This window comes from Camelina sativa, chromosome 2 (genome assembly GCF_030686135.1).
Source record: "Camelina sativa cultivar CO46 ecotype springtype chromosome 2, ASM3068613v1".
In the NCBI taxonomy this organism is placed as follows: domain Eukaryota; kingdom Viridiplantae; phylum Streptophyta; class Magnoliopsida; order Brassicales; family Brassicaceae; genus Camelina; species Camelina sativa.
In genome coordinates, this window is record NC_141881.1 from 15,243,274 (window position 1) to 15,268,317 (window position 25,044).

Here is a 25,044-nt window from a genome sequence, read left to right on the forward strand (position 1 = left end):
TAAAAAACAAAATTTAAATTGAAATACTAAGTTTAAGAAAGAGTTATACTATATTGTTTTAAACTTTATGTTAAAAAACAATATTTGATTATTAGACCGGTCTCTCACTTTCAGCCAGTTGTGTTGAGTACAGAACCAATCAAACATAAAGGTGGTGGCTTTATTGCCATACACGTGGCGTAACAAAGGACGATTAGTTTGTTTGCTTCCTTTATTGTAGTTTGTCGTTAGTTTCGTTTTCGTGTGACTATAACTTTTCATTTTCTTTTTTTAGATTGATATCATGGTTTGCAAATCTTTAGAGCATTCGTTAAGTTAGTGCATGAAGCTTCATAGACGTAGACATGTATGGCCTAAAGCTCCAAAATAGTATTTTTCTAGCTGCATAACTAAAGCCAAAATTTAATAAGTTAAAAGCCTAAGATACGTAATTTTTATCGTTGTCAATTTGTCATTGTTTTGGACCTCTTGTGAATGCACTTGGGCTCTGTTCTCTCTTATTTGTCGTCAAGTCTACTTTTACATTAGGATTGTGGCTAATCTTTTATCAAGTTATATTCGTCATTGTTGATTTTTTTAATAGATACATACAGGGTTCTTGAATATAACGATTACTTAATTATTTTAGAAGATGCCAGTATTTTAAATCAGTTTTGCACATCCTCTTTATGTCTCTGTTAATGGTGGTGTGTTGACTCTGCATTTGGTATTACACATCTTTATTATATGTTGGCTAGCTTTTTGTCTATATATACTCATTTGTTGATATTCTTCACATAAATCTTCTTTTTAGTAGTGGAATACTATGGGATTTACTTCAGATTTCATTCTCATTTGAGAAATCAGATGTGCTGCATATTAAATTGAGCATCTATGATGTGAAAGTCAGAAAGTGACATGGTCAATGTCTTCAATTTGGTATATGGTTTTGAATCTTTTTATAAAATAACAAAAAGTGATTATGGGAAGCAGGTTTATTTAAAGACATGGATCAATTTCTTTGTCTGCATATTCTTTTGTTTACGAAATCACCTAATTATCATGTTACACATAATCATCATGAACTAATCCTTATTTCCCGATAGAAGATACACATATAATAGGCATTTATTATAGATTTTTTCACGCTGTGATCTTCTCTTCCTTCATTCTCTTACAATCTGTTTCTTCACCATCAGCAAACTGGCGAAGTCCTCTCTTGGGTCTAACATCATCCATAACATCATCTAGACCGTAGGAATAGGTTGGTTCGGTCTGCAAATTTGACTGAACTAGTTTTGTCCGTTTCAGCAACATACAATCATCATCTTCATGAACATACACTAAACTCATCCCACATTTTATAACTTCGCAAGTTTCCATCTTCTTCCTTGTTTCATCATCCGTCACATAAAATTTGAACGAAGCCTTCGTGTAGCAATAGTTTTCAGTTTCTCCATGGAGATTCTTAACGTGGAAGCAACTACTGTATCCCATGAAAACGTGGTCAGAAGTGAGCTTTCTTGGTTCATGGTTAAGCGATCCACATGGCTCATTCCAGCCTGCGACAGTGAAATCAAATCTTGTGAAGGAACCCTCTTGGTTCTCGAATTTGCCACAACACTTTACCGACAAACGTTTCGCACGGTCTTCATAGTCCTTGAATGAGACAACTACAGATAAGGCAAATCCAACAATGTTAGTGTCACACCAATGCGGAGACAATGGGATATCTAGTGAACGTCCCAATCTTTGGTGGCAGAACCAGCTAGGTATATCAGTTGCCGGAAAACTGATTCCGACCAGAGGCTCTGGGATGAATCCCTGCAAAAAAGACCGACAATAAGATTTTTTTCTATTTCTTTTCATGGTGAGAGCTAGGGAGATAGAAGGATAAAAAGACAATACCCTATAATAACGTTTGACAGATGCATTAGCCATCAATTGACTTTTGATTCGAGCATGACCCACAAGGCTCTCTTGTGCTTCTTTGTTGAGTTTGTAACAATTGCTAAACATGAACATAGACTGGATCCTCTCTCCCACATTCAACGGTGTCAATGGATTTGCCAAAGTTTCAAGTGACTCGCACTCATGTGCATCCAGATATTGCAGGTTTTGAGGAAGGGCTGGTATAGATTTGAGGAATTTGCAATACTTTAAATCAAACCATTTCAAATTCTGAAGTTGGTCGAAGCTCTCTGGAAGATTCTCGATGTTGTTTCCGCTTAAGCATAAAGACTGCAGAGAGGATAGACCACCAATATTATTTGGGAGTTTGTAGAGATTGCATCTTGAGAGGTAAAGATCTGTTAACCGAGAGCAGCACAATGTTGGTAGCATGAAGAACATACTAACAAAAACTTGACTGCTTGTTCCACATAGCGAAAATGTCTTGATATTGCTCAAATGCATCATCTTTGGCATCTCAGTGATGGCTGTATCATCCAGAAGTAAAATCTCCAAAGCCTCCATGTTTTCCTTGATTTCTGGAAAAACCTCTAGTTGTGAGCAGCCTGAAAGTATTAGCTCTCGTAGACACTTCAACTTATAAAGACCAGAAGAAAGACGCTTCAGCTTTTTGCAGTTCCTCAGATTCAACAAAACAAGTTTTCTTAAGGTTTCAATGGATTCAGGAAGGGTCTTTATAGCAGTGCCATCTAAAAGTAGAACTTCAACATTTTCTGAGATTTGTGGACATTTCTTTAAGCTGGAGCAGCCACTGAGAATAAGAGTTTGCAGGGATTGATTTTTTATTTCTTTTGGAAGACTCCTAAGGCTTGTGCATTCCCTGAGATTGAGGTAAATAAGTTTCTCCAAACAATTCATCGATGATGGTAACTTTTCCAAACTTTTACATCCTTCCAGATTCAATCTTTCAAGATTTTGAGCATTTGCCAAACCCAAACACCGGCGTAGTTCCAAGGAATGACTGAGGTCGACCCATCTGAGCATTCTAGCATCCTGTGACAGAAGATCCAATCATACGTCAAATCATTGATACAAATCAGCATTCAAGAGTTTAGCTTATGACTGGTGAAACTAGACATGAATATACATACCTTGTCATCACCCCAAATCTCTACTAATTTACTATATGGCAACTTAAGGTCGACTAGGTTCTTGGGGTAAAAGTTCTGAGGGAGACTTTGTAGAGGGCATCCATGCCAATGTAGATAAGTAAGTTCATCAGGAAGGAAATCAAACCCATTTCGAGAGTACAGTTTATGATCCACTTCACACCTACGAGAACACCGAGAATCATAAATTTTTATGTATTTGAGATTGTACATTCCGTTGAAGGCTTTGGATCTTAGACGCATTGCTCCTAGATTTGATGTGTCAAGAAAAATCCCTCTTATTTTTTTAGAACCCTATCAATCAAGTGGTAGATATACAATAGTTAGTTCAAAGCGAGATGCTAAAATAATATCAAATTTAAAACTATATAATATCACCAAGAATATGCCACTACGTACCATGTCTTTTGTCAGCTGGTCACATATATCTTCACTATCCCATAGTCTGAGATGCCAATCGCCCTGCGGACGATGTTGTGATAGCCACCTATAGTCTCTTATTCCGATTGGTTCTGGTTTTGTACTAATCTCCTTTCCCATCGTCTGCAACATGTCATGCATCTCGATGCGATTATCAACGACAGTAATCAGACATTTGTCAACAAGTTCTTGTATCACGCTAGACACATTCGTTCCACGACTGTACAAAAGGCTTGTCACGTAATCCACCTTCTCTGATCTAAAGAAACATGCAATATCAAGAAAGATATCTTTCTGCTCTTTGCTAAGTTCATCAAAACTAGTTTCAAGAACTTCGTAGATATCTCCATGAGATTTACTTTTGAGTATTTCCAACCTAGCTTCCCAAAACTGTTTATCCATCTTGCAAAGATCAGATCCTAAAACCTTAAGAGCCAAAGGGTGGCCTTTAGCATAATCAAGAACCATATTTGTCAAACCCTGAAACTCTTTTAGAGGCCCAGTACTGTCACCAAACGCATTCGAGCTAAAGAGCTTCAAGGCTTCTCTATCATTCAATCTCGGGAGCACATATTTTCGGCCTTGGATCGTCTCCACCAGTTTACAGTCTCTAGTAGTAATAATAATTCTACTTCCTCCTCGATACCATTTACGGTGCCCCATAAGATCTCTTATTTGCTTCTCATGATTCACATCATCAAGCACAATAAGCAGTTTCTTGCTCTTGAGACGGCTCTCAAATTTCGCATGTGCAGTTTCAGGAGCTCCAATCTCCAGATTTCTTTCGTTTAGCAATGTAGACAAGAGCTTCTCTAGCATATATTCTAATCCGCTTCGACCTAGATTTTCACTGATTTTTGAAAGAAAACAGCTACCATCGAACTGACCTCGCAACCGTCCGTACAAGCAATCAGCAAGGGCGCTTTTACCAATACCAGCCATGCCAACAATTCCTATGACGCGAACAGAACCCAACTCATGGCACGATAATAGCTTTTCTAAAGCCTCCACACGTGATTCAATTCCTACCAGGCCATGGTTCCCTACGGGAGCCAAATCACTCAGCTTCTTTAACGTATCGAAAGCAATTTCGTTCACAAGTTTAGCCTCGGACGTGCTATCAAAACATGAAGATGAAGCTTGATTTCAGAACAAATCATAGTGAGAGTTGATTTGATTTCAGAACAAATCATAGTCTCATAGTAATAAAGCTGGTAAGTGGAGTTTACCTACCTAGATTCATTGATAACATAGCCAGAGATGTTGAAAGCTGTGGTCAACGCAGCTTTCCAAGATGAAATCTCGTCGTCGGTAACACCGGTGAAACTCTCGTCTCCCACCATCATCAACAACTCCGATTTTTCAATTTTGTAGAAGATAGGTATCACCACCTGTTTGTTTATGTCCCTACACTGGAGGATTTTCACAAGCTCTCGGAGGCACCACGAGGAGTTAGTGAAGTTCTTGGAGAAGACAATGATGGCAATCTTGGATTGCTCGATTCGATCGAAAAGCGCGGCGATGTCGTCCCCTCGGCGGAGCCTGTCGTCGATAAAGGAGTCGATTCCCTTTCCAGAAAGCTTATCTTGTAGATGGCCTGTGAAGTTGTTTCGTGTGTCGAAACCTCTGAAACTAAGAAACACATCGAACTTTGCAGGAGGAGACTCCATGGGAGAAAAAGCTTTAGAATGCAAAATTCTTTTTTTTTGTCAAGTTGGGATCAATAATAATACTCTACAGTTTTACAGTATCCACTCTCGGATAAGAGTACCTGCAAATTGTGTGGTGGAAAATGCTAGTCCGGTTCCTAATAGTAAGAGTGATTGAAAAGTCAAACTAATGGTTTCCCAGAAGAAAAGAAGAAATTGAAACTCTGAAGAAGGGAAGAAGAAGCAAAGTAGACGATGAACAGAGCTGCTGGGGAGCAATCCAACACCAAGTTCCGGTATATTTTTTTATCTATTTCTCCATGGATATAGATTTGATGTGTTTTTATGTGCGGAAATGTCTGTCTCTGGTTTTGTTTTTGGTGTTTGTGGAGTGGGAACTTAGGGTTTTGTGGTCTCTCTGTAGGACTACGCGGAGCGGTATATTTAAGGATGAAGATCAGCGAGTTAACAAGGATGGAGTTCAAATCATCTCTGACTGGGAGCCTGATGTTGTTAGTCTTCCTCTCTTTCTCTTTTCCTCTTTTTCTAGGTACTGGTTTTACTGAATTTCGAAATTGTGTTAAGTTTGGTAACTGTGAGTAAAGATTTTGCTGAGTTTTAGGTTAGGTGGAATGCATGAAATGTAATTTGGTTTGTGGATCTGATCATAGTACAATCTTTTTTTTTTTTTTTCTTTAAGTTCATTACTGTATTTTTGGATAGAGAGAATTCAGGGATTTGCACATTTTTAAGCTCATGTCTTCTTGATTACTTTTGTTCTTGCAACTGTGTTTTTCAGCTGTCTTCAATTCAGCCAGCTGATGATCAGCTGAGCTTGTTGGATTTCGATGTCGTTAAAGTCATTGGAAAAGGAAGCCGTGGTGTTGTTCAGTTGGTTCAACACAAAAGGACTGGCCAATTTTTTGCCTTGAAGGTACTCATTGGTTCACCATCCTCAGATTCTATGTATATGATGAGCTCTTCTTTTATGTGTTGTAAGCATAACAAATCTCTTTTAAATCCATTTAAAATAGTTCTGGGGCTTTTTCTAATGGTATATGCTCCTGTTTTTCTCACTTGCCTTTTCATTATGCACTTTCTATTTTCAACTGAATCTTATTCCTTATTGTTCTCTTGCATGACTCTTATGCTATATAATTAGGTCTTTCAACTAAACATCAATGAAGAAATCCTCAAGGAAATTGCACAAGAGTTGAAGATAACTCAATCGTCACAATGTCCATTTCTTGTTACCTCGTACCAATCATTTAACCACAATGGCGCAATCTCACTAGTTATGGAGTACATGGACGGAGGATCTCTAGAAGACTTTCTCAAATCAGTTAAAGCCATCCCTGAGTCATATCTTTCTGCCATCTTTAGACAAGTAAGCAACACGGAAAACACTAAATACCATACTTTCTTGTATCGGTCGATTGATGTGATTTCTTGAATCTGATAATACAGGTGATCCAAGGACTGATCTATCTTCATCATGATAGGCATATCATCCACCGTGACTTGAAACCATCAAATCTGTTGATCAACAACAGAGGAGAAGTCAAAATAACTGACTTTGGTGTGAGTACCGTTATGACAAACACAGCAGATTTAGCAAACAAATTTGTGAGGACTTACAATTATATGTCTGTAAGTATCTTGTTTGTCTGTTTAGCATTGACTAGTTTGAAACCCTTCTCAGCGGTTAAAAATTGAGAATCTTAACTTTTCCTTTTTGCAGCCAGAGAGAATTGTTGGAAACATGTATGGTTGTAGAAGTGATATATGGAGCTTGGGATTAGTAGTGCTCGAATGTGCAACAGGAAAGTTTCCTTATGCACCTCAAAATCAAAAGAGAAGATGGACCAGTGTTTACGAGTTGGTGGACGCCATTGTTGATCAACCGCCACCTGCTCTTCCTTCAGGAAGTTTCTCCCCTGAGTTATCTTCATTCATCTCCGCATGGTAATTTCTCAAATAAAACAAAAGAAGCAGCTCTTTAACCGGGATTGCGTAATGACTGACTTAATATATTCTACACTACACTCTCTTTCAGTTTGCAGAAGGATCCGAACAGCAGAAGCTCTGCTAAGGAACTAATGGTTTGTTTTTTTAAATATAAGATCTCTTTTGCATCTTTTTTATCGATTCAAACGTTGAAGCATCTCCTGGATCAAAAATGAACTATTGTATTATAATAATCAATTTTGCAGATTTTGTTTTATCCATTCAAGTGTTAAACTATCCTTTGGGTCATAATTTATTTTCAGGAACATCCTTTTTTGAACAAAAACGACTACTCGGGGATCAATCTGGCGTCCTACTTCACAGTTGCAGGATCACCGCTTGCAACACTTGAGATTCTGTCTGGTACGTTCGCCGTTTAAACTACAGGGAGACTTAGTATCACCTTTTGGTTCCTGTTATCATCTGAGATTTCTTATGATGATATATTTATTGGATATATCTTAAGATTTCTTGTGATGATATATATAGATATATTTATTGGATGTATCTTAAGATTATAGGTATATAAGCAAATGAGAGTGTCTATAGAAAACTTTCCACTTGGAATTCATATCTTGTGATATTTTAGATTGGAATCTTTTGGGGAAAAGAAGAATGATCTATATCTAACTATCTAATCATTGGTTTACATGAAGACGTTAACCATGCCGATGATATGAATTTAGTGGCAAACGTTCGATGTGAGAAACTGAGGATCCAGTAAGAAAATGTGAGAACTCTTTAGATTGCAGTTAGATAACATACATGGAATACTTTATGTGATTTCGATTTATTAGGTGTATCTGCCGCCAACCAATAACACTGCTTTGTTTAAACAATGGTTCCAGTCATACTGTTTACCGCTTTATTTTACTCATTCTATACGACATCTTCCTTTTTGTTACATTGTTAAAACTGTAGTTACCATTTACCAATCATACTTGCGCAAAATATTCCATGTATGTTATCTGACTGAAATGTAAACTTCTTTGTGTGAAGACCATCTAGGAGAAACTTCAAGTGAGAAGATGTTCCATATCGATGATGTAGCTAATGAGATTGACGAGCCATACCCTCCATATCGCCACGATGAGGTTTGGAGGCTGGAGGGAATCCCCAAATATGGGGTTGAAGCATCGCGTTTGGCGGAAGAAGGGATCCATACTGTCCAAGAGCTTCGCCGTTGTATTGCGATGAATCCGGACGCCTTCCACCGGGTAAAAACTATAAACACAATGACTTTATTTTTTGGCTTTTTCTAAATGTCCGATGGAATAGCCTAATACAACCATAATAGATATGTAGCCTGGCATGGAAGTGTGCAAGTCTTTTTAGTGTTCCTTGACGACTTCTTCTATTTTGTTGGGATACGTTTTCAGATATTAGGAGCATTGGTGTCCAAGGATACATTGGACACGATTGTATCCCACGCAATGAGTTGCTATGAGGACCATGAGGATGGGAGAAAGTATTATGCATACAAAGTGCAAGCTCATGGAGCTTACTTTCTCTTCAATGACTTTTACGAATTAGAAGAAGTTTCATTCGATGGGGTCACTACACTAAACTCCAATGAGTTGACCTTTAAACAAAAGGTCCGTAAGTCCCCTAATTGCCTATGTTTTAGTTTTGCAGTCTGGGAATTTTATCGACATAAGCATTCTTGTCGGCGCGTATTTTCAGGAACTTATTGACAAACTGAAGCTTGACGCTTATGAAAACGTAACTAGATTCACTGAGGTGGATAAACAGATCTTTGAGCATAATCCACGAGATTCCGTAAGTGAGTCCTCTAATAAAAGTAACGTTTTGCCTCCAGACACATCACCTGAGTCGGAGTGTGATGTCTTCATCTCATACAATGAAAAGGACGTAAGCAGCAGTTTCATTAGCCATCTTCGTGCTTCCCTCTGCCAGAAAGGGATTTCAGTTTTTGACAAATTTGATGAAGTTCCAGAATATAGAGTTATGATCGAATTCATAAGAAGCGGTGACGTCTCTTCCAAATACTCAATATTTTTGAATAGAAAGGAACGAGGCGTTTCTCAGATGTGGTACAGACTATCACAATCTTCTATCGGTAACAAGACGAATCTTGAGAGATATTCCCTCCAAAACAAGCGAATGTGGTCAATATGTGATGTTTTAAAGGAAGCGCCTGACTACATATTGACAAAAGAGTACGTAAGCTGGAGTAGTCTTTTTCTGTTCTTTTGTTTATGTTTAAAAGAATCTTTTCTAGTCTACACTCATTTTAGTATTATAACTAACTTCAGTATGATCATTTTTAATTTTTTCTTTCTTGATGTTGACTATCTATGAAATGGTGCAGATCTGAGTCCGAACTTATAGGTGGGATTGTTAGAGATGCTTTGAAGGAATTATGTTCCATTGATAAGGAGAAAATGATTGGGATGGATACGCAGGTTGATGAGATTTTGTCGTTACTATGCATCGAGTCCCCAGGTGTTCGCAAGATAGGTATATGGGGTACGGCTGGTATAGGAAAGACGACCATTGCTGAAAAAGTCTTCCGCAGAATCTCTGTCAAATACAAGACTTGCGTCTTCCTGAAGGACATTCATGAACAAGTAAAAGAAAATGGGCAGGTTACAGTTAGAGAGGAATTTCTGTCTAAACTCTTTGAGGTCGAACCATCTCTTTCTCTAATGTGGAATTCCAACATTACCACATGTTTCTTGAGGAGTAGGCTTCAGTGTAAGAGGGTTCTCGTTATTCTTGACGATGTAAATGATTTTAGGGATCTTGAAACCTTTTCCGGGAATCTAAACTATTTTGGTTCAGGAAGCAGAGTAATCATAACCTCTAGAAATAGAGGCGTGTTCGGGCAAAGTAAAATCGATGATATCTACGAGGTCAAGCCATTAGATACTTCTACGTCTTTGTTACTTCTTGATAGTGGTACATTGGAAAGTGTTATATCAATGTCAACTGCTGATTACAGGAAGCAGTCACTTGAGCTGGTCAAATTTGCTAATGGAAATCCAGAAGTTCTTAAATATTTGAAGAGCAGATCTCACGGGGAATGGGATCAGTTATTACAAGAAGTTCTGAAAACCTCTCCCATTTGCATTCCACGTATATTGAGGAGCTGTTTTGGACTTGTGGAAAACGAGATCAATATATTTTTGGATATTGCCTGTTTCTTTAGAAGGATGGATAAAGATGACGTTGCAATGTTGTTGGATGGTTGTGGTTTCTTCGCACATGTTGGATTTAGAAGCCTTGTTGACAGGTCTCTGTTAACCATATCACACAACTTGGTTGATATGCACAGATTTATCCAGGCAACGGGTCGAGAGATTGTTCGACTGGAGTCACCCGACATGCCAGGAAAACGCTGTAGGTTGTGGAATCCAGAAGACATTATGGATGTATTTTTATATGATAATGTAAGTCATAAATCAGCACAGCTTTAGCCTCTCTAAGTTCATTCTTGCTAATTTCTTTCTAGAAGCTGACTTCTAATCTCTGCTTTTTCAGGGCACTTCAACTATTGAAGGCATTTTCTTGGACATGTCAAAGCAAAAATTTGATGCAAATCCCAATATATTCGAGAAATTGTGCAACCTTAGATTGCTAAAATTTTATTACTCCGAAGTGGTGGAGAACAGCAGAGTATCTTTACTCCAAGGTCTTAAATATTTGCCAAGCAGGCTAAGACTTCTCCACTGGGAATATTATCCTTTAAGCACTTTGCCGCGGAGTTTTAATCCAAGGAATCTTGTGGAGCTTAATTTGCCAAGTAGCTCTGCAAAAAAACTTTGGAAAGGAAAAAAGGTAAGATTCAAGATTCTGTGCTACCAGTTCAATTATATATGTTAAACCCTGAAATGGTTCTGATGTTTATTTATCTCTTTGGCAGAGTCTGGAAAAGCTTAAAAAGATGAGACTTAGCTACTCCTACCAGTTAATTAAACTCCCTAGACTTTCAAGTGCGGCAAATCTTGAGCTTCTTGATCTTGAAGGTTGTAGCAGCTTGTTGAGCATTAGCCAGTCCGTTTCTTATCTCAAAAAGCTTGTTTTTCTGAATCTAAAGAACTGCTCAAAGCTGCAGAGTATTCCATCTACTGTTGATTTAGAAGATCTTGAGGTTCTTAATCTTTCTGGCTGCTCAATGTTAGAGAATTTTCCGGAGATCTCACCTAATGTTAAAGAACTGTACATGGGTGGTACTTTGATACAAGAAATACCTTCATCAGTTAAGAACCTAGTATTGCTTGAGAAACTGGACCTGGAAAACAGTGAACATCTCAAGAATCTTCCAAGCAGCATCTGCAAGTTAAAGCATCTTGAAACATTGAATCTATCAGGCTGCATAAGCCTGGAGAGGTTTCCAGACTTGTCAAGAAGGATGAAATGCTTACGGTTTCTGGATTTAAGCAGGACGGCCATTAAAGAGCTACACTCCTCCATATCGTATATGACTGCTCTTGAAGAACTGAGATTTGTAGGCTGCAGGAACCTCGTAAGATTGCCTGATACCGCGTGGAGCCTAAGATTTAAGGTTGAGTTTCGCCAGATTGACACAGAGAAGTTTTCAAAACTATGGAATAGATTTGGATGGCTCAAGAAAGTGCAGATATCTTAGTTTTCCTACTTCTACTCTTTGGAACGGATGCACCTAAGAGTGTTATGAATTTCTTCAATGTAAAGTTAGAGAATTTGCAAGACATGCGCTTAGGCGTGAAATGTGAGAAGCACCAAATTTGAATCTGCGTAGTCTGATATTCATTAATTGCATTTTGGAATGATGCTCTTCTAAAGCTTTATTTTGTTTATATGTGTTAAAATCAAAATATATTTAAAAGGAGTGATTATTAGATTATGCAAAATTGTTACAGTTACTTAATAAACCATAAATATAAATTTGATTTTTAAAACACACAAAATATATATTGCCATAAATTGCAACATTTTATAAATATTTTCTTCACATTTTTCACGGATGAAATGTATTCTTACACTAATACATAGATTTTGGAATTTCATTATTTTTTCATAATGATTTTTTTTAGTAATAATCCGTCATTTATAGAAAATATTAACAAACTGACTAACTCAAAAGATTTAAATATCCTAATCAAAAATATTAAATTAAGAAATTAGATTATCTTTTGAAAATTTAGTTCAGAATCCGATTGTTAATAACATATAATAAAATTAAATAACTAAACTACCGAGTAATTTAATATATGTTGTTATGGTTACATAAGAAACATGCAAAATTGTTATGATTACAAGATAAAACATAAGAAAATATGAATTTGATTTTTAAACCACAAAAAAAACATGTTGCAATAAATAGTAACATTTAATCAATACTTTCTCTACCATAAAACCTCTTACACATTCAAAGACTTCACGGCTGAAACATATTTTTTACACGAGAAAACACAGCTTTGAATAAATAAATAAAAAAATTTAGTTACATATTATGTTTAACACAAACAAATATTGGTTTTAGGATAATAATTATACTTATAATAGTTTTATTTAAATCGATTTATCCCGCACATAGTGTAAGTTGTTACCTAGTTCTTCTTTATTCTTTTTACACTAATCTGTTTTCTTACAAGAAAAAAACTGCAGAGCTAAATAAACAATATTTTACTGATAGAATACCAATAAAAGAACTGATATAAATTTTCATTAATATAACATTAATACATTAGCTGTATAAATTATATCACGCCAAGATCTTCTCCTCCTTTGTTCTTTTACAATTTGGGGTTTCATCACAACCACCAAACTGGCACTGTCCTCTCTTGGGTCTAACATCATCAAGATCGTATGAACAACTTGGTTCGGTCTTCAAAATCGGCTGAACCAGATTTGTCTTCTTCAGCAACATACAATCATCATCTTCATGAACATACACTAAACTCATCCCACATTTTATAACTTCACAAGCTTCTATCTTCTTCCTTGTTTCATCATCCGTCACATAGAATTCGAACGAAGCCTTTGTGTAGCAACAATTGTTACCCTCTCCATGGAGATTCTTTACGTGGAAGCAACTGTTGTATCCCATGAAAACGTGGTCAGAAGTGAGCTTTCTTGGTTCGTGGCTAAGTGAACCACACGGTTCGTTCCAGCCTGCGAGAGTGAAATCAAAACTTGTGAAGGAACCGTCTTGGTTCTCGAATTTGCCACAACACTTTACCGAGAAACGTTTAGCACTGTCTTCATAGTCCTTGAATGAGACAACTACAGATAACGCAAGCCCAACAAAGTTAGTGTCACACCAGTGTGGAGGCAATGGGATTTCTAGTGAACGTCCAAGTCTTTGGTAGCAGAACCAGCTAGGTATTTCTGTCGCTGCATAACAGATTCCCACCAACGGCTCTGGAATGAAACCCTGCAAAAGACAGACAATAAACTTTCTTTCTATTTTTGATGGCGAAAGAGAGAGAGAGGGAAGGATAAAAAGAGAATACCCGATAATAGCGTTTTGCAGAAGCATTAGCCATCAACTGACTTTTGATTCGAGCATGACCCATGAGACTCTCTTGTGCGTCTTGGTTCAGTTTGTAACAGTTGCTAAAGATGAACATAGAATGGATCCTCTCTCCAACAGTCAAAGAGGTCAATGGATTAACCAAAGTTTCAAGTGACTCGCATTCATGTGCATCCAGATACTGCAGGTTGTGTGGGAGTACTGGTAGAGACTTGAGCATTTTGCAAAACTTAAGATCAAACCATTTCAGATTGTGAAGTTGGTTGAAGCTTTCTGGAAGATTCTCGATGTTGTTTCCGCTTAAGCATAAAGACTGCAATGAGGATAGACCACCTATATTACCTGGGAGTTTGTACAGACTGCATCTTGAGAGGTAAAGATCTGTTAACCGAGAGCAGCCCGATGTAGGTGGCATGAAGAACATACTAACAGAAACTTGAGTGCTTGTTCCACATAGTGAAAATGTCTTGATATTGCTCAAATGCATCATCTTTGGCATCTCAGTGATGGCTGTATCATCAAGAAGTAAAATCTCCAAAGATTCCATGTCTTCCTTAATTTCCGGAAATACCACTAGTTGTGAGCAACCTGAGAGTATTAGCTCTTGAAGACGTTTCAGCTTATAAAGATCAGAAGAAAGATGCTTTAGCTTTTTGCAGTTTTTCAGATTCAGCAAGGCAAGCTTTCTCAAGCTTTCAACGGATTCGGGAAGGCTCTTTATAGCAGTGCCATCTAAAAGTAGAACTTCAACATTTTCCGATATCAATGGGAATTTCTTTAAGCTGGAGCAGCCACTGAGAATAAGAGTTTGCAAGGATTGTGTTTTGATTCCTTTTGGAAGACATCTAAGGCTTGTGCAATCCCTGAGATTCAAGTATATAAGCTTCTCCAAACAATTCATTGACGATGGCAACTTTTTCAAACCTGTACATCCTTCCAGATTCAACCTTTGAAGATTCTGAGCACTAGCCAAACCCAAACACTGACGTAAATTCAGGGAGTGACTAAGGTCGACCCACTTGAGATTTCCAGCATCCTGTGAAAAAACAAATCCAGCCACAAGTCAGCTTTTGATGCAAATCAGCATTCACTTTAGCCTATGACTGATCAAACTACACACAAAAATATACCTTTTCATCATCCCAAATTTCTTCTAATTGGCTATGTGGCAATTTAAGATCTACAAGGTTCTTCGGGTCAAAGTCAAATGGAAAACTCTGTAGCGGGTAACCATGCCAATGTAGATATGTAAGCTCACTAGGAAGGAAATCAAGCCCCTTTCGCAAGTGCAGTTTAATTTCTGCTTCACATCCACGAGAACAATGAGAATCATAAATTTTCAAGTATTTGAGATTGCACATCCCTTTGAAAGCTTTGGCACTTAGACGCATGGCTCTTAGTTTTGATGTGTCTAGAAAAATCCCTCTTATCTTGTCAGTTCCCTATCAATCAAGTGGTAGATGTATTAATTCAATGTAAGATGCTAGCATATAATACCAAACTGAAAATAATATCAACGAGGATACGTCATTACCAGGCCTTTGGTTAGCAAGTCACAAATATCTTCACTGTCCCATAGTCTGATATGCCACTGACACTGGTTACCATGTCGTGATAGCCACCTAAAGTCTCTTATTCCTATTGTTTCTGCTTTCAAACTAATCTCTTTCCCCATCGTCTGCAACATGTCATGCATCTCAATGCGATTACCAGAAAGAGTAATCAAACATTTGTCAACAAGATCCTTAATAACGCCAGACACATCCACACAATGACTGGTGAGAAGGCTTGTCACGTAATCCACATTCTCTGATCTAAAGAAACATGCAATATCCAGAAATATATTCTTCTGCTCAACGCTAAGCTCCTCATAGCTTGTTTCCAAAACTTCATAAATATCTCCATGTGATCTACTTTTCAGTCTATCCAATTTAGCTTCCCAATACAAATTATCCCTCTCGCAAAGATCAGATCCTAATACCTTAAGAGCCAAAGGGTGACCTTTAGCGTAATCTAGAACCATATTTGTCAAACACTCAAACCCTTTCGAAGGGCAAGAGTCATTAAACGCATTCAAGCTAAAGAGCTTCAAGGCTTCTCTATCATTCAATTTCGGAAGCACATACTTCCGGCCTTTGATCGTCTCCACCAGTTTACAGTCTCTAGTAGTAATGATAATTCTACTTCCTCCTTGATACCATTTGCAGTGTCCCATAAGATACTTGATCTGCTTTTCATCATTCACATCATCAAGCACAATAAGCAGCCTTTTGCTCTTAAGCCGGCGCTCAAACCTCTCATGTGCATTTCCAGGAGCTCCAATCTCCAAATCTCTATCATTTAACACAGTGGAAAACAGTTTCTGCAGCAAAGATTCTAACCCGCTTCTACCTGAATTTTCGCGTATGTTGGTAAGAAAGCAGCTACCGTCGAAGTGACCACGCATACGTCCATACAAACAATCAGCAAGAGTCGTTTTCCCAATCCCAACCATTCCAACAATGCCTATGATATGAACAGAATCCAAATCCTCCCATGACAACAGCTTTTCAAGATTCTTTAGACGAGACTCTACCCCCACGAGACCTTCGTTCCCACTCGGAGCCAAATCATTCAGCTTCTTGAATGTGTCAACGGCTATCTCATCCACAAGTTTGGCCTCAGACGTGCTAAACAACATAAACCACAATTACATAAACTTCAAAAACATCTCTAAGAAAAATAAAAGGCAGAGGAAACAGAGTGATAAGTTAGTTACCTAATCTCCTTGACAACATAACCGGAAATGTTGGATGCTGAGGCAAGAGCAGCTTTCCACGACGAGATCTCTTCAGGCGTAACTCCGGGAAAAGTCAATTCCGGTAACTTAAACGGCACAGCGAAACTCTTCTTCTGCTTCTCGACGTCGGATTTGTCAACTTTGTAGAAGATCGGTACAACAAGCTGCTGGTTTCTGTTTCTGCAATCGAGGATCTTCACTAGCTCACGGAGGCACCACGCGGAGTTGGCGTAATTCGCGGAAAAGACGATGATCGCGATCTTGGATCTCTCGATTCGATCGAAAAGCGCGGTGAGATTGTCTCCTCTACGGAGCCTGTCGTCGATGAAGGAGTCGATTCCTCTTAAGCGGAGAGCTTTTTGGAGATGGCCGGTGAAGTTGTTGCGCGTGTCGAAGCCTCTGAAACTGAGAAACACATCGAACTCTGCTGAAGAAGAAGAAGACGAAGCAGGAGGAGGAGATGGTTCCATCGGAGAACAAAAAGCTCTGATGCAATTTTTCCAGTTCAAGTCAACGGTAAGCAAACAAAGAGCTTTGTGGTTTTCTCTGATAAAAACAATTCTTTTTTTGGAGAAAAAAAAAAAATCTAGAAGTCAACAAATAGATCTGTGAGTTAACAGTAAACTTTTTAAATATTCTCTTCTCCAGTTTTTTGTTTGATAATTTTGGGGATCGATGTCGGAGAAGGAAGAGTCTACCGGAGCGGCCGACGGAACTAGTGATTATTATCAGAGAGTTGGAAGTTCCGGTGAAAGGAATAATAGTAGCTCAAGTAGTGATGTTGACGCGAGATTCAAGCGAAACAGCTCCACCGGTTTGATGGTTTCCCAATCGCCGTCGGTGTCCACCGTATCATCCCCTTGGTTAGTTTCGGTGATGATTGGGATGTGAATTTGCAGGCTGATTTGAATTTTCATGCTTTGGAGATAAATATATGTTTTTTTTTTTTTTTGGTGATGCAGTATTGGAAGGCTAACAACAGGTGCTTTAGCCTATCTGGAATCTGTCAAGGAAAAGTTTCAAGACGATAAAGAGAGATATGAGACTTTCCTTGAAGTCATGAAGGACTATGATGATCAGAGCCGGTAAATGCTCTCTTCTTCTTCTCTCTTCCATTTTTATTTGGTCTTTTTATTTATTCTCACAGTAGGAAATGTTATTTTTGTTTGTGTGTTTCATTGTTGTTTCCTAGAGATGACACCAATGGCATCATAGCAAGAGTAAAAGATTTGTTCAAGGACCATGACGACTTGCTTTTGGGGTTTAATATCTTCTTGCCTAGGTGGTACCAAATAACTCTTCCGCCCAAGGATGAGACTCCTGTTGAGTTTCTTGACAAGTTCGAGGTATGTGTCTACTAATGTAGTAAACCCGATACCTATTTCGTCATGTTCCACACATGTGTGCTCGGATTTGTTTTCACTTGATTTAACCCGAATGTAACATTTTGCAGGGAACATATGGAATGACATATCAGCAAGTTGTAGCTCAAGCAGTTCAAGGAATTCAAGCCCATGTCAATATGCAACCTCAAAGCGAGTATCCTCCTTCCTCAGCGTTTCAATCATTTCCATCGGGTCAACCTCAGATCCTTACCCCAGCTCCAGATTCTTCAGTACTAGCTCACAGTAGTACCTCAGGTATAACTAGCATCGAGCCTCTAAATCGAGTTGATGATGGCTATTACTGGCGGAAGTATGGGCAAAAGAGTGCTAAAGGCGAAATGTTTCCTCGAAGCTATTACAAGTGCACACATCCAGGATGCCTTGTCAAGAAGAAGGTTGAGAGATCTGTTGATGGACAAGTAACGCAAAGCGTCTACAAAGGTGCTCACAATCACGAACCTCCTAAGCAAGGAAAAAGAGGTAGCACCACAAATCTAAGTGGGAGTTCGATACATAACAATCGCAGGAGTTCTGGATTGGCAGCATCACAGTTCAGCTCCAATAAGCAACAGGAAACAGCAAGTGACAGTGAAGAAGTCAATAGTGGAGATACTGCTGAAGATGAGCCTGAAACCAAGAGAAGGTAAAGTTATAAACTTTGTTGATGATTAATAATCCATTTTTTTTTTCTTTATTTTTGGGTTTTTGAGTGGATAGATCAATGTGCAGAATTAAAGAAGTTGAGGATTGGGAACCAGCTGCTGCTACTTCACATAGAACCGTGAGAGAGCCTGTATTTACTGTCCAAACGTTGAGTGAAGTTGATCTTATAGATGATGGATTTAGGTGGCGCAAATATGGACAGAAAGTTCTCAAAGGGAGTCCTTATCCGAGGTTGCTATTACACTCTTTGAATGGTGGAACTCGTCGAGCAGTATAGCTTTATGTCTCCAAAAATTCTTGTTAATATTCTCTTTTTTTGGCCCGTAGGAGTTATTATAAGTGCACGAAAATGGGATGTGGAATGAGGAAACATGTAGAGAGAGCAGCAACAGATCCAAAAGTTGTAGTGACAACATATGAAGGAAAACATAACCATGACCTTCCAGCAGCAAAATCAAGAAGCCATGGTAGTGTCATCGCAGAGAATAGTGCGAACTTTGTAAGTTTTCCACCATCGTCCTCGAAGAATCTGCAAGACGCTGAATTAAGCATTGGCTTCCCAAGGTCTCAGAGCTTGTTTGTAGATGAAGCATTAACTGATTTCAGTGATTTCTTTGGGCCTCCAAGCACTTCTGTTACATTTTCCGCCTCTAAAGACTATGATGTCGTAATCAGATACGGAAGAGGAGATATAAGCAACGATGATTTCATTAGCCATCTTCGTGCTTCCCTCTGCAGGAGAGGGATTTCTGTCTATGAAGAACTTAATGAAGGGGATGCAATTCCACAATGTTGGGTTTTGATCATACTATTAACAAGCACATATGTCCCTTCGAACCTCTTACACATTCTTGAACGCCAACATACAGATAATCTAGTGATATATCCGATCTTTTATAGACTATCACCAAATGATTTTGTCTGTAACAGCAAGAATTATGACATATTTTTTTTTCAAGACGAGCCAAAAAGGTGGCAGGCTGCGTTGAAGGAAATAGCTCAGATGCCTGGCTACACATTGACAGATAAGTACGTGGTCCCTGGGTTCTAAATATAGAACTGGATGAATTTTTATTTGGCAAAATAAGGCTATAGAACTTAAATATACTATCTTCTCTTTCGTCTGATGTTTTTCTTGTCTACTTTATTCTTAAAATCTCGCAGGTCTGAATCAAATCTTATAGATGAGATTGTAAGAGATACTTTAAAGGTGCTATGTTATGGTGATAAGGTGAACATGGTTGGGAGGGATATGCAGGTAGAGGAGATTTTGTCACTTATGTGCATTGAGTCTCTAGATGTTCGCAGCATAGGTATATGGGGTACGGTTGGTATAGGAAAAACAACCATTGCTGAAGAGATCTTTCGTAGAAACTCTGTCCAATATGAGACTTCTGTCTTCCTTAAGGACCTTCACAAACAAGTTGAAGTAAAAGGTCATGATGCTGTGAGAGAGGATTTTTTGTCTAAAGTTTTAGAGATAGAACCTCATATTATTCGAATATCCGACATTAAAACAAGTTTCTTGAGGAGTAGGCTTCAGCGGAAAAGGGTCTTTGTTATTCTCGATGATGTGAATGATTACAAAGATGTTGAAACCTTTCTTGGGAAGCTTAATTATTTTGGTCCAGGAAGCAGACTTATCATGACCTCCAGAAATAGACGTGTTTTCGTACTATGTAAAATGGATCATGTCTATGAGGTCAAGCCATTAGATATTCCTAAATCTCTACTACTTCTCAATCATGGGATATCTCAGATTGTTTTGTCACCTGAGGTTTACAAGACAATGTCACTTGAGCTGGTCAAATTTTCGAATGGAAATCCCCAGGTTCTTCAGTTCTTTAGCAGTATTGATGGAGAATGGAATAGGTTATCACAAGAAGTTCAGAATATATCTCCCATTCACATTCCAGGTATATATGAAAGAAGCTGTTGTGGGCTTGATGACAACGAGAGGAGTATATTTTTGGACATTGCATGTTTCTTTAATAGGATGGATAAAGACAATGTCGCAATGTTGTTGGATGGCTGTGGTTTCTCCGCACATGTCGGATTTAAAGGCCTTGTTGACAAATCACTGTTAACAATATCACAACACAACTTGGTGGACATGCTCTGTTTTATCCAGTCAACTGGTCGAGAAATGGTTCGCCAAGAATCAGTTGACAGGCCAGGAGACCGCAGCAGGTTGTGGAATGCAGAAGATATCAGGGATGTATTCATAAATGACACTGTAAGTCAAAGTCATCTTAGTCCCTCTATTATGTAGTTTTGTAAGTATGTTCCGGCTAAATTATGGCTGAATTTGTTTTTTTTTCTCTTTGTTTTCAGGGCACATCAGCTATTGAGGGCATTTTCCTAGACATGTTGAATCTTGCGTTTGATGCAACTCCCAATGTGTTCGAGAAGATGTGTAACCTTAGACTGTTGAAATTGTATTGCTCCAAAGTGGAAGAGAAGCATGGAGTATATTTTCCTCAAGGTCTTGAATATTTGCCAAGCAAGCTAAGGCTTCTCCATTGGGAACATTATCCTTTAAGCTCCTTGCCGAAGAGTTTTAATCCAGAGAACCTTGTAGAGCTTAACTTGTCAAGTAGTTGTACAAAGAAACTTTGGAAAGGAAAAAAGGCAAGATTCAAGATTTTGTACTAGCAATTTAGTCAAAATATAGTAACCCATTAAGTGTTGCTGATTTTTTTTTCTCTCTTTTGCAGAGTCTGGAAAAGCTTAAAAGGATGACACTTAGCTACTCCTTCCAGTTAACTAAAATCCCAAGACTTTCAAGTGCGCCAAATCTTGAGCTGCTTGATCTTGAAGGCTGCAACAGCTTGTTGAGCATTAGCCAGTCCATCTCTTGTCTCACGAAGCTTGTTTTTCTGAATCTAAAAGACTGCTCGAAGTTGGAGAGTATTCCATCTATGCTTAGTTTAGAATCTCTCGAGGTTCTTAATCTTTCTGGCTGCATAAAGCTAGAAAATTTCCCGAAGATTTCACCAAATGTGAGAGAACTGTACATGGGTGGAACTATGATACAAGAAATTCCGTCATCCATTAAGAACCTGGTATTGCTTGAAAAACTGGACCTGGAAAACAGCAGACATCTCAAGAATCTTCCAACAAGCATCTGCAAATTAAAGCATCTTGAAACTCTAAATCTGTCAGGCTGCACAAGCCTGGAGCGGTTTCCAGACTTGTCGAGAAGGATGAAATGCTTAAGGTTTTTGGATTTAAGCAGGACAGCTATTAAAGAACTACCCTCCTCCATATCATATCTGACTGCTCTTGAAGAGCTGCGATTCGTAGACTCCAGGAACCTCATAAAATTCCCAATTTTTACCAATCCCAAAGCCAGTTTTACAGAGTTGATGCCTTCCGAGTCGAATAAGGAAGTAGTTGTTGGTAGTACGATAGAGAATAGGCGTGGCATTAAGGGGGTTAGACCACCAGTACTTAATCCCCCTATTCTTCGAGGATCATCTTGGGATTTCCTAACGCATTTCGCTCCAAGTGGTGAAGAGGAAGCCATGGAAGAGAAAGTGAAAGCGGAAGAGACGGGAGCTATGTTTATCCAGTCGAGGGATACAGAGGGATGCTCATTCACTACAAACAAGGGTGACTCCTCAATGACAGTATCCAACACGTCGTCTGTTTATGCCTCCGAAGGATCTATCATCACGTCTTGGCAGAAGGGTCAACTGCTGGGACAAGGATCATTAGGCTCAGTGTATGAAGGCATTTCAGGGTATGTCTTACTTGTTGCTAATGTTTGATAAACTTAAAAGTCAGATACTTAATTCACAAATGCTGCGCAAAGTGATACTAACAAAGCGAGTTTTCCTCTATGCCTTTGCATAATACTGACCAAGATGCTTTTTGATGGATGTTTATGTTAAATGTAGAGATGGGGACTTCTTTGCTGTCAAGGAAGTTTCACTGTCGCTACTTGATCAGGGAATTCGGACACAAGAATGCATTCGACAACTCGAGGGGGTGAGATATACCTGCTGCTGTCCTGGTCTACTACCGGCATCAAATTTTAATATATGTAACATTGTGTCCTTGATCTGTTAGAAACAGTTTGCTAATCCTCCTTACTTTTACCACATTTTCTATTTTATAAATAGGGGATTGCACTACTTAGTCAGCTTCAGCATCAGAATATAGTGCGATATCGTGGCACAGCTAAGGTATGATTTCTGGCTTTCCTGTTTTTCAGTTGCAGCTGACTCATAAAACATAAACGCATTTTGCTGTTTGCAGGACAAGTGGAATTTTTACATCTTTCTTGAACTAGTAACCGAAGGATCCCTTCAAAAACTCTACCAAAGATACCAGCTTAAGGACTCTGTAGTTTCCTTGTACACAAGACAGATTCTTGATGGTTTGAAATATCTCCACGATAGAGGTGTTATACACAGGTTAGACTAGTAACCTCTCTTTTCATAGCTTTCGTTCATGTCTTTACCAAGCCTTTGATTTCCTGTATTTTCTGGGTCGCTTACATTTCTAATTTGATGATACAAAGGGACATCAAATGTGCAAATGTATTGGTGGACGCTAATGGAGCAGTTAAACTTGCAGATTTTGGATTGGCTAAGGTTCTTTTTCCAATAATCAATGTTTAATCGTATTTGCTCTGAAGTAATAACCTGGCACATCGCTTATTCCCCTTACTTAGTACCTGTGACATTTTGTTATTTAGGTAATCGACATTAAGTCCCACAAGGGAACTCTATTGTGGATGGCTCCAGAGGTAATTATATATTTTAAACTTCTTCCCACTGTTTTGATTGTAAATAAAATGAAAGACATACATATCATAAAAGAAATGTTGAATCGTTGAACTGTTACTCAAATATGTTCCCTCATATATACTGATGTAGGCTTGATAAGCTCGGTAACCCCCGCTTATAATTTCTTCAGGTCTTTGACTAATCTGGAACTAGTTTTAACTGTTATTTATCTTAGTTTATAACTGAAATTATGTAAGTAGTAATCATACGTAAATGACATGTATATTTATTTCACTTTCATTGTACGTTAGGCTTACTTGTACAATTGTCTCTAAGTAACATAATAACTTCATCAGGTTCTTAACCCGACGCATAGTGATGGCTACGGAAGTCCAGCTGATATATGGAGCCTTGGGTGCACTGTGCTTGAAATGTTGACTGGTCAGGTTCCCTACTCCGATTTTGAAACTGTAAGTCTTTCAAGATTTTCAAACGTTCTTTATATAAGTAGGGAAATCCCATAAAAATCACCAACTGCTATTTCTGAAAATATACACGAACATTTTGTAAATTTGTACTTCTGTTAAAAAAACATGGACAATGCATTTGGTTCAGTCTCAACAAGTGACTTTTTTTTTTGCACCTGCAGTTAGTAGATATATGTTGACATAGTGGGAATTTGGACGTTTATCTTATTATTTATGGGATTTGAAACTAGAAGTTAAAGACAGTATTTGTTCAAACGCGCAGTTTTATGCTATGTATAAGATCGCAACGGGTACGCTTCCAGAACTACCTGATACTCTATCGTTAGACGCTCGACATTTCATACTCAAGTGTCTCAAAGTGAAACCGGAAGAGCGGCCAACTGCAGCTGAGCTGTTGAACCATCCATTTGTGAGAAGGCCCTTACCATCCTCGGGCTCTGGATCGGGCTTGGGATAAGCATCTCCGGTTCTCCCTCGATGAGGCTAATTTTTGCAGGTTGCCGTCTATATATAGGTGAACCTTTTGTTTTTGTTTTCGTGAGTATATTAGAGTCAAAAACTGTATCTTCTAACATTGATGTCCTAATTGTATGAGCAGGTGTAGACCAGATTGGTTGTGAGAGATAATACCCCATAAAAATTATTGGGAAGACTCAGAGATATGATTCTTAGACACAGGCGGTTGAGTTGCGTAGCAAGAGCTAAACTGCCTGGAGACATATCTTCAGGTTGTTTCTGTCTCATTCGTTGGTTACTTTTGTAAGCTGTGTGTTGGGCTGGGAATTAAGGTGTCAGACCTTGGGGTTTTGGGTGTATAGGTTTGTTTTAGGTTTTGTAATTTTGTTAAATTATAGTGTATGTTTGTATCCCATATCATGTAATGTAATGTACTGTAATTATACAGTAGTTGGTTCTTGTATAGTTCCTGCATGTGTTGTAACTCTGTAAACATCTCGTGTCCTGATCGGTATAAACTTCTATTTGCTGCTCCAATCAGTTATTCAAAAAGTATATATGGTATCAAAGACTCAAAACAGTTTCTTGTTCAAAGCCACTTTCATTGAAGTCTCTGACTAATGCTTTGCATATATCTGAGTTAAACATATGCTTTCTTTTTTAATATTTTTCTAATATGCATATATGATATATCTTATCAAACAAACACACATACTTCGTATAATTCCATACTTCATAGTTCATACTAATATGACCATATGCTTTCATCATTTGCAAATAAAAGAAAACATTGTTTGTGTGAATTTGTTTCTCATATTTCATTTTTTTTTGTTTGGGCAACAATTTCCCAAAAACATTTCTCATATATCATTGTTCTTTTATCCTTTGTCTTTTGTTGCTTCGTTTGCAGGAAGCTAACAA

The 25,044-nt window shown here is 38.3% G+C and overlaps 4 protein-coding genes across 16 annotated transcripts; 2 read left to right on the forward strand and 2 right to left on the reverse strand.

Annotated features, from left to right (window-relative positions):
- Window positions 1-959: 959 nt before the first annotated feature.
- LOC104748586 (disease resistance-like protein DSC1) lies at window positions 960-5,611 on the reverse strand. Its single transcript, XM_087483434.1, has 5 exons — window positions 4,713-5,611; window positions 3,459-4,596; window positions 3,042-3,353; window positions 1,888-2,943; window positions 960-1,803 (listed from the first exon to the last, which is right to left on the reverse strand). Exons 1-5 carry the CDS (start codon window positions 5,147-5,149, stop codon window positions 1,123-1,125), a joined length of 3,624 nt encoding a protein of 1,207 aa, XP_087339560.1. The 5' UTR covers window positions 5,150-5,611; the 3' UTR covers window positions 960-1,122.
- On the forward strand, window positions 5,036-11,922 carry LOC147948656 (putative WRKY transcription factor 19). 10 transcript variants are annotated; one of them, XR_015579524.1, is made up of 16 exons: window positions 5,274-5,424; window positions 5,553-5,640; window positions 5,928-6,062; window positions 6,291-6,515; window positions 6,596-6,778; window positions 6,870-7,093; window positions 7,185-7,230; window positions 7,399-7,498; window positions 8,135-8,352; window positions 8,515-8,730; window positions 8,819-9,315; window positions 9,468-9,853; window positions 9,941-10,011; window positions 10,101-10,548; window positions 10,640-10,936; window positions 11,022-11,922. XR_015579524.1 is itself a non-coding variant. In XM_087483399.1 (14 exons), exons 1-14 carry the CDS (start codon window positions 5,384-5,386, stop codon window positions 11,745-11,747), a joined length of 4,077 nt encoding a protein of 1,358 aa, XP_087339525.1. In that variant the 5' UTR covers window positions 5,036-5,383; the 3' UTR covers window positions 11,748-11,922. The 10 variants fall into 10 exon arrangements, 4 of the variants coding, with proteins under 4 accessions (XP_087339525.1, XP_087339532.1, XP_087339534.1 ...); XR_015579525.1 differs by having other exon boundaries at window positions 9,948-10,011; XR_015579528.1 differs by having other exon boundaries at window positions 5,297-5,424; window positions 8,186-8,352.
- A 772-nt stretch (window positions 11,923-12,694) lies between these two features.
- LOC104717926 (disease resistance-like protein DSC1) lies at window positions 12,695-16,987 on the reverse strand. Its single transcript, XM_010435572.3, has 5 exons — window positions 16,375-16,987; window positions 15,151-16,285; window positions 14,747-15,058; window positions 13,597-14,652; window positions 12,695-13,517 (listed from the first exon to the last, which is right to left on the reverse strand). The coding sequence occupies exons 1-5, from the start codon at window positions 16,863-16,865 to the stop codon at window positions 12,846-12,848; spliced, it is 3,666 nt and encodes a 1,221-aa protein (XP_010433874.2). The 5' UTR covers window positions 16,866-16,987; the 3' UTR covers window positions 12,695-12,845.
- An 83-nt stretch (window positions 16,988-17,070) lies between these two features.
- LOC147948657 (putative WRKY transcription factor 19) lies at window positions 17,071-24,660 on the forward strand. Of its 4 annotated transcripts, none has more exons than XR_015579512.1 (17): window positions 17,071-17,258; window positions 17,358-17,480; window positions 17,588-17,741; window positions 17,849-18,423; window positions 18,510-18,674; window positions 18,771-19,472; window positions 19,608-20,679; window positions 20,778-21,074; window positions 21,161-22,188; window positions 22,346-22,436; window positions 22,571-22,633; window positions 22,707-22,864; window positions 22,972-23,044; window positions 23,149-23,199; window positions 23,536-23,649; window positions 23,829-24,181; window positions 24,266-24,660. XR_015579512.1 is itself a non-coding variant. In XM_087483394.1 (17 exons), the coding sequence occupies exons 1-16, from the start codon at window positions 17,071-17,073 to the stop codon at window positions 24,122-24,124; spliced, it is 5,049 nt and encodes a 1,682-aa protein (XP_087339520.1). In that variant the 3' UTR covers window positions 24,125-24,163; window positions 24,266-24,660. The 4 variants fall into 4 exon arrangements, 1 of the variants encoding a protein (XP_087339520.1); XR_015579515.1 differs by having other exon boundaries at window positions 23,829-24,163; XR_015579504.1 differs by having other exon boundaries at window positions 23,930-24,181.
- Window positions 24,661-25,044: the final 384 nt, after the last annotated feature.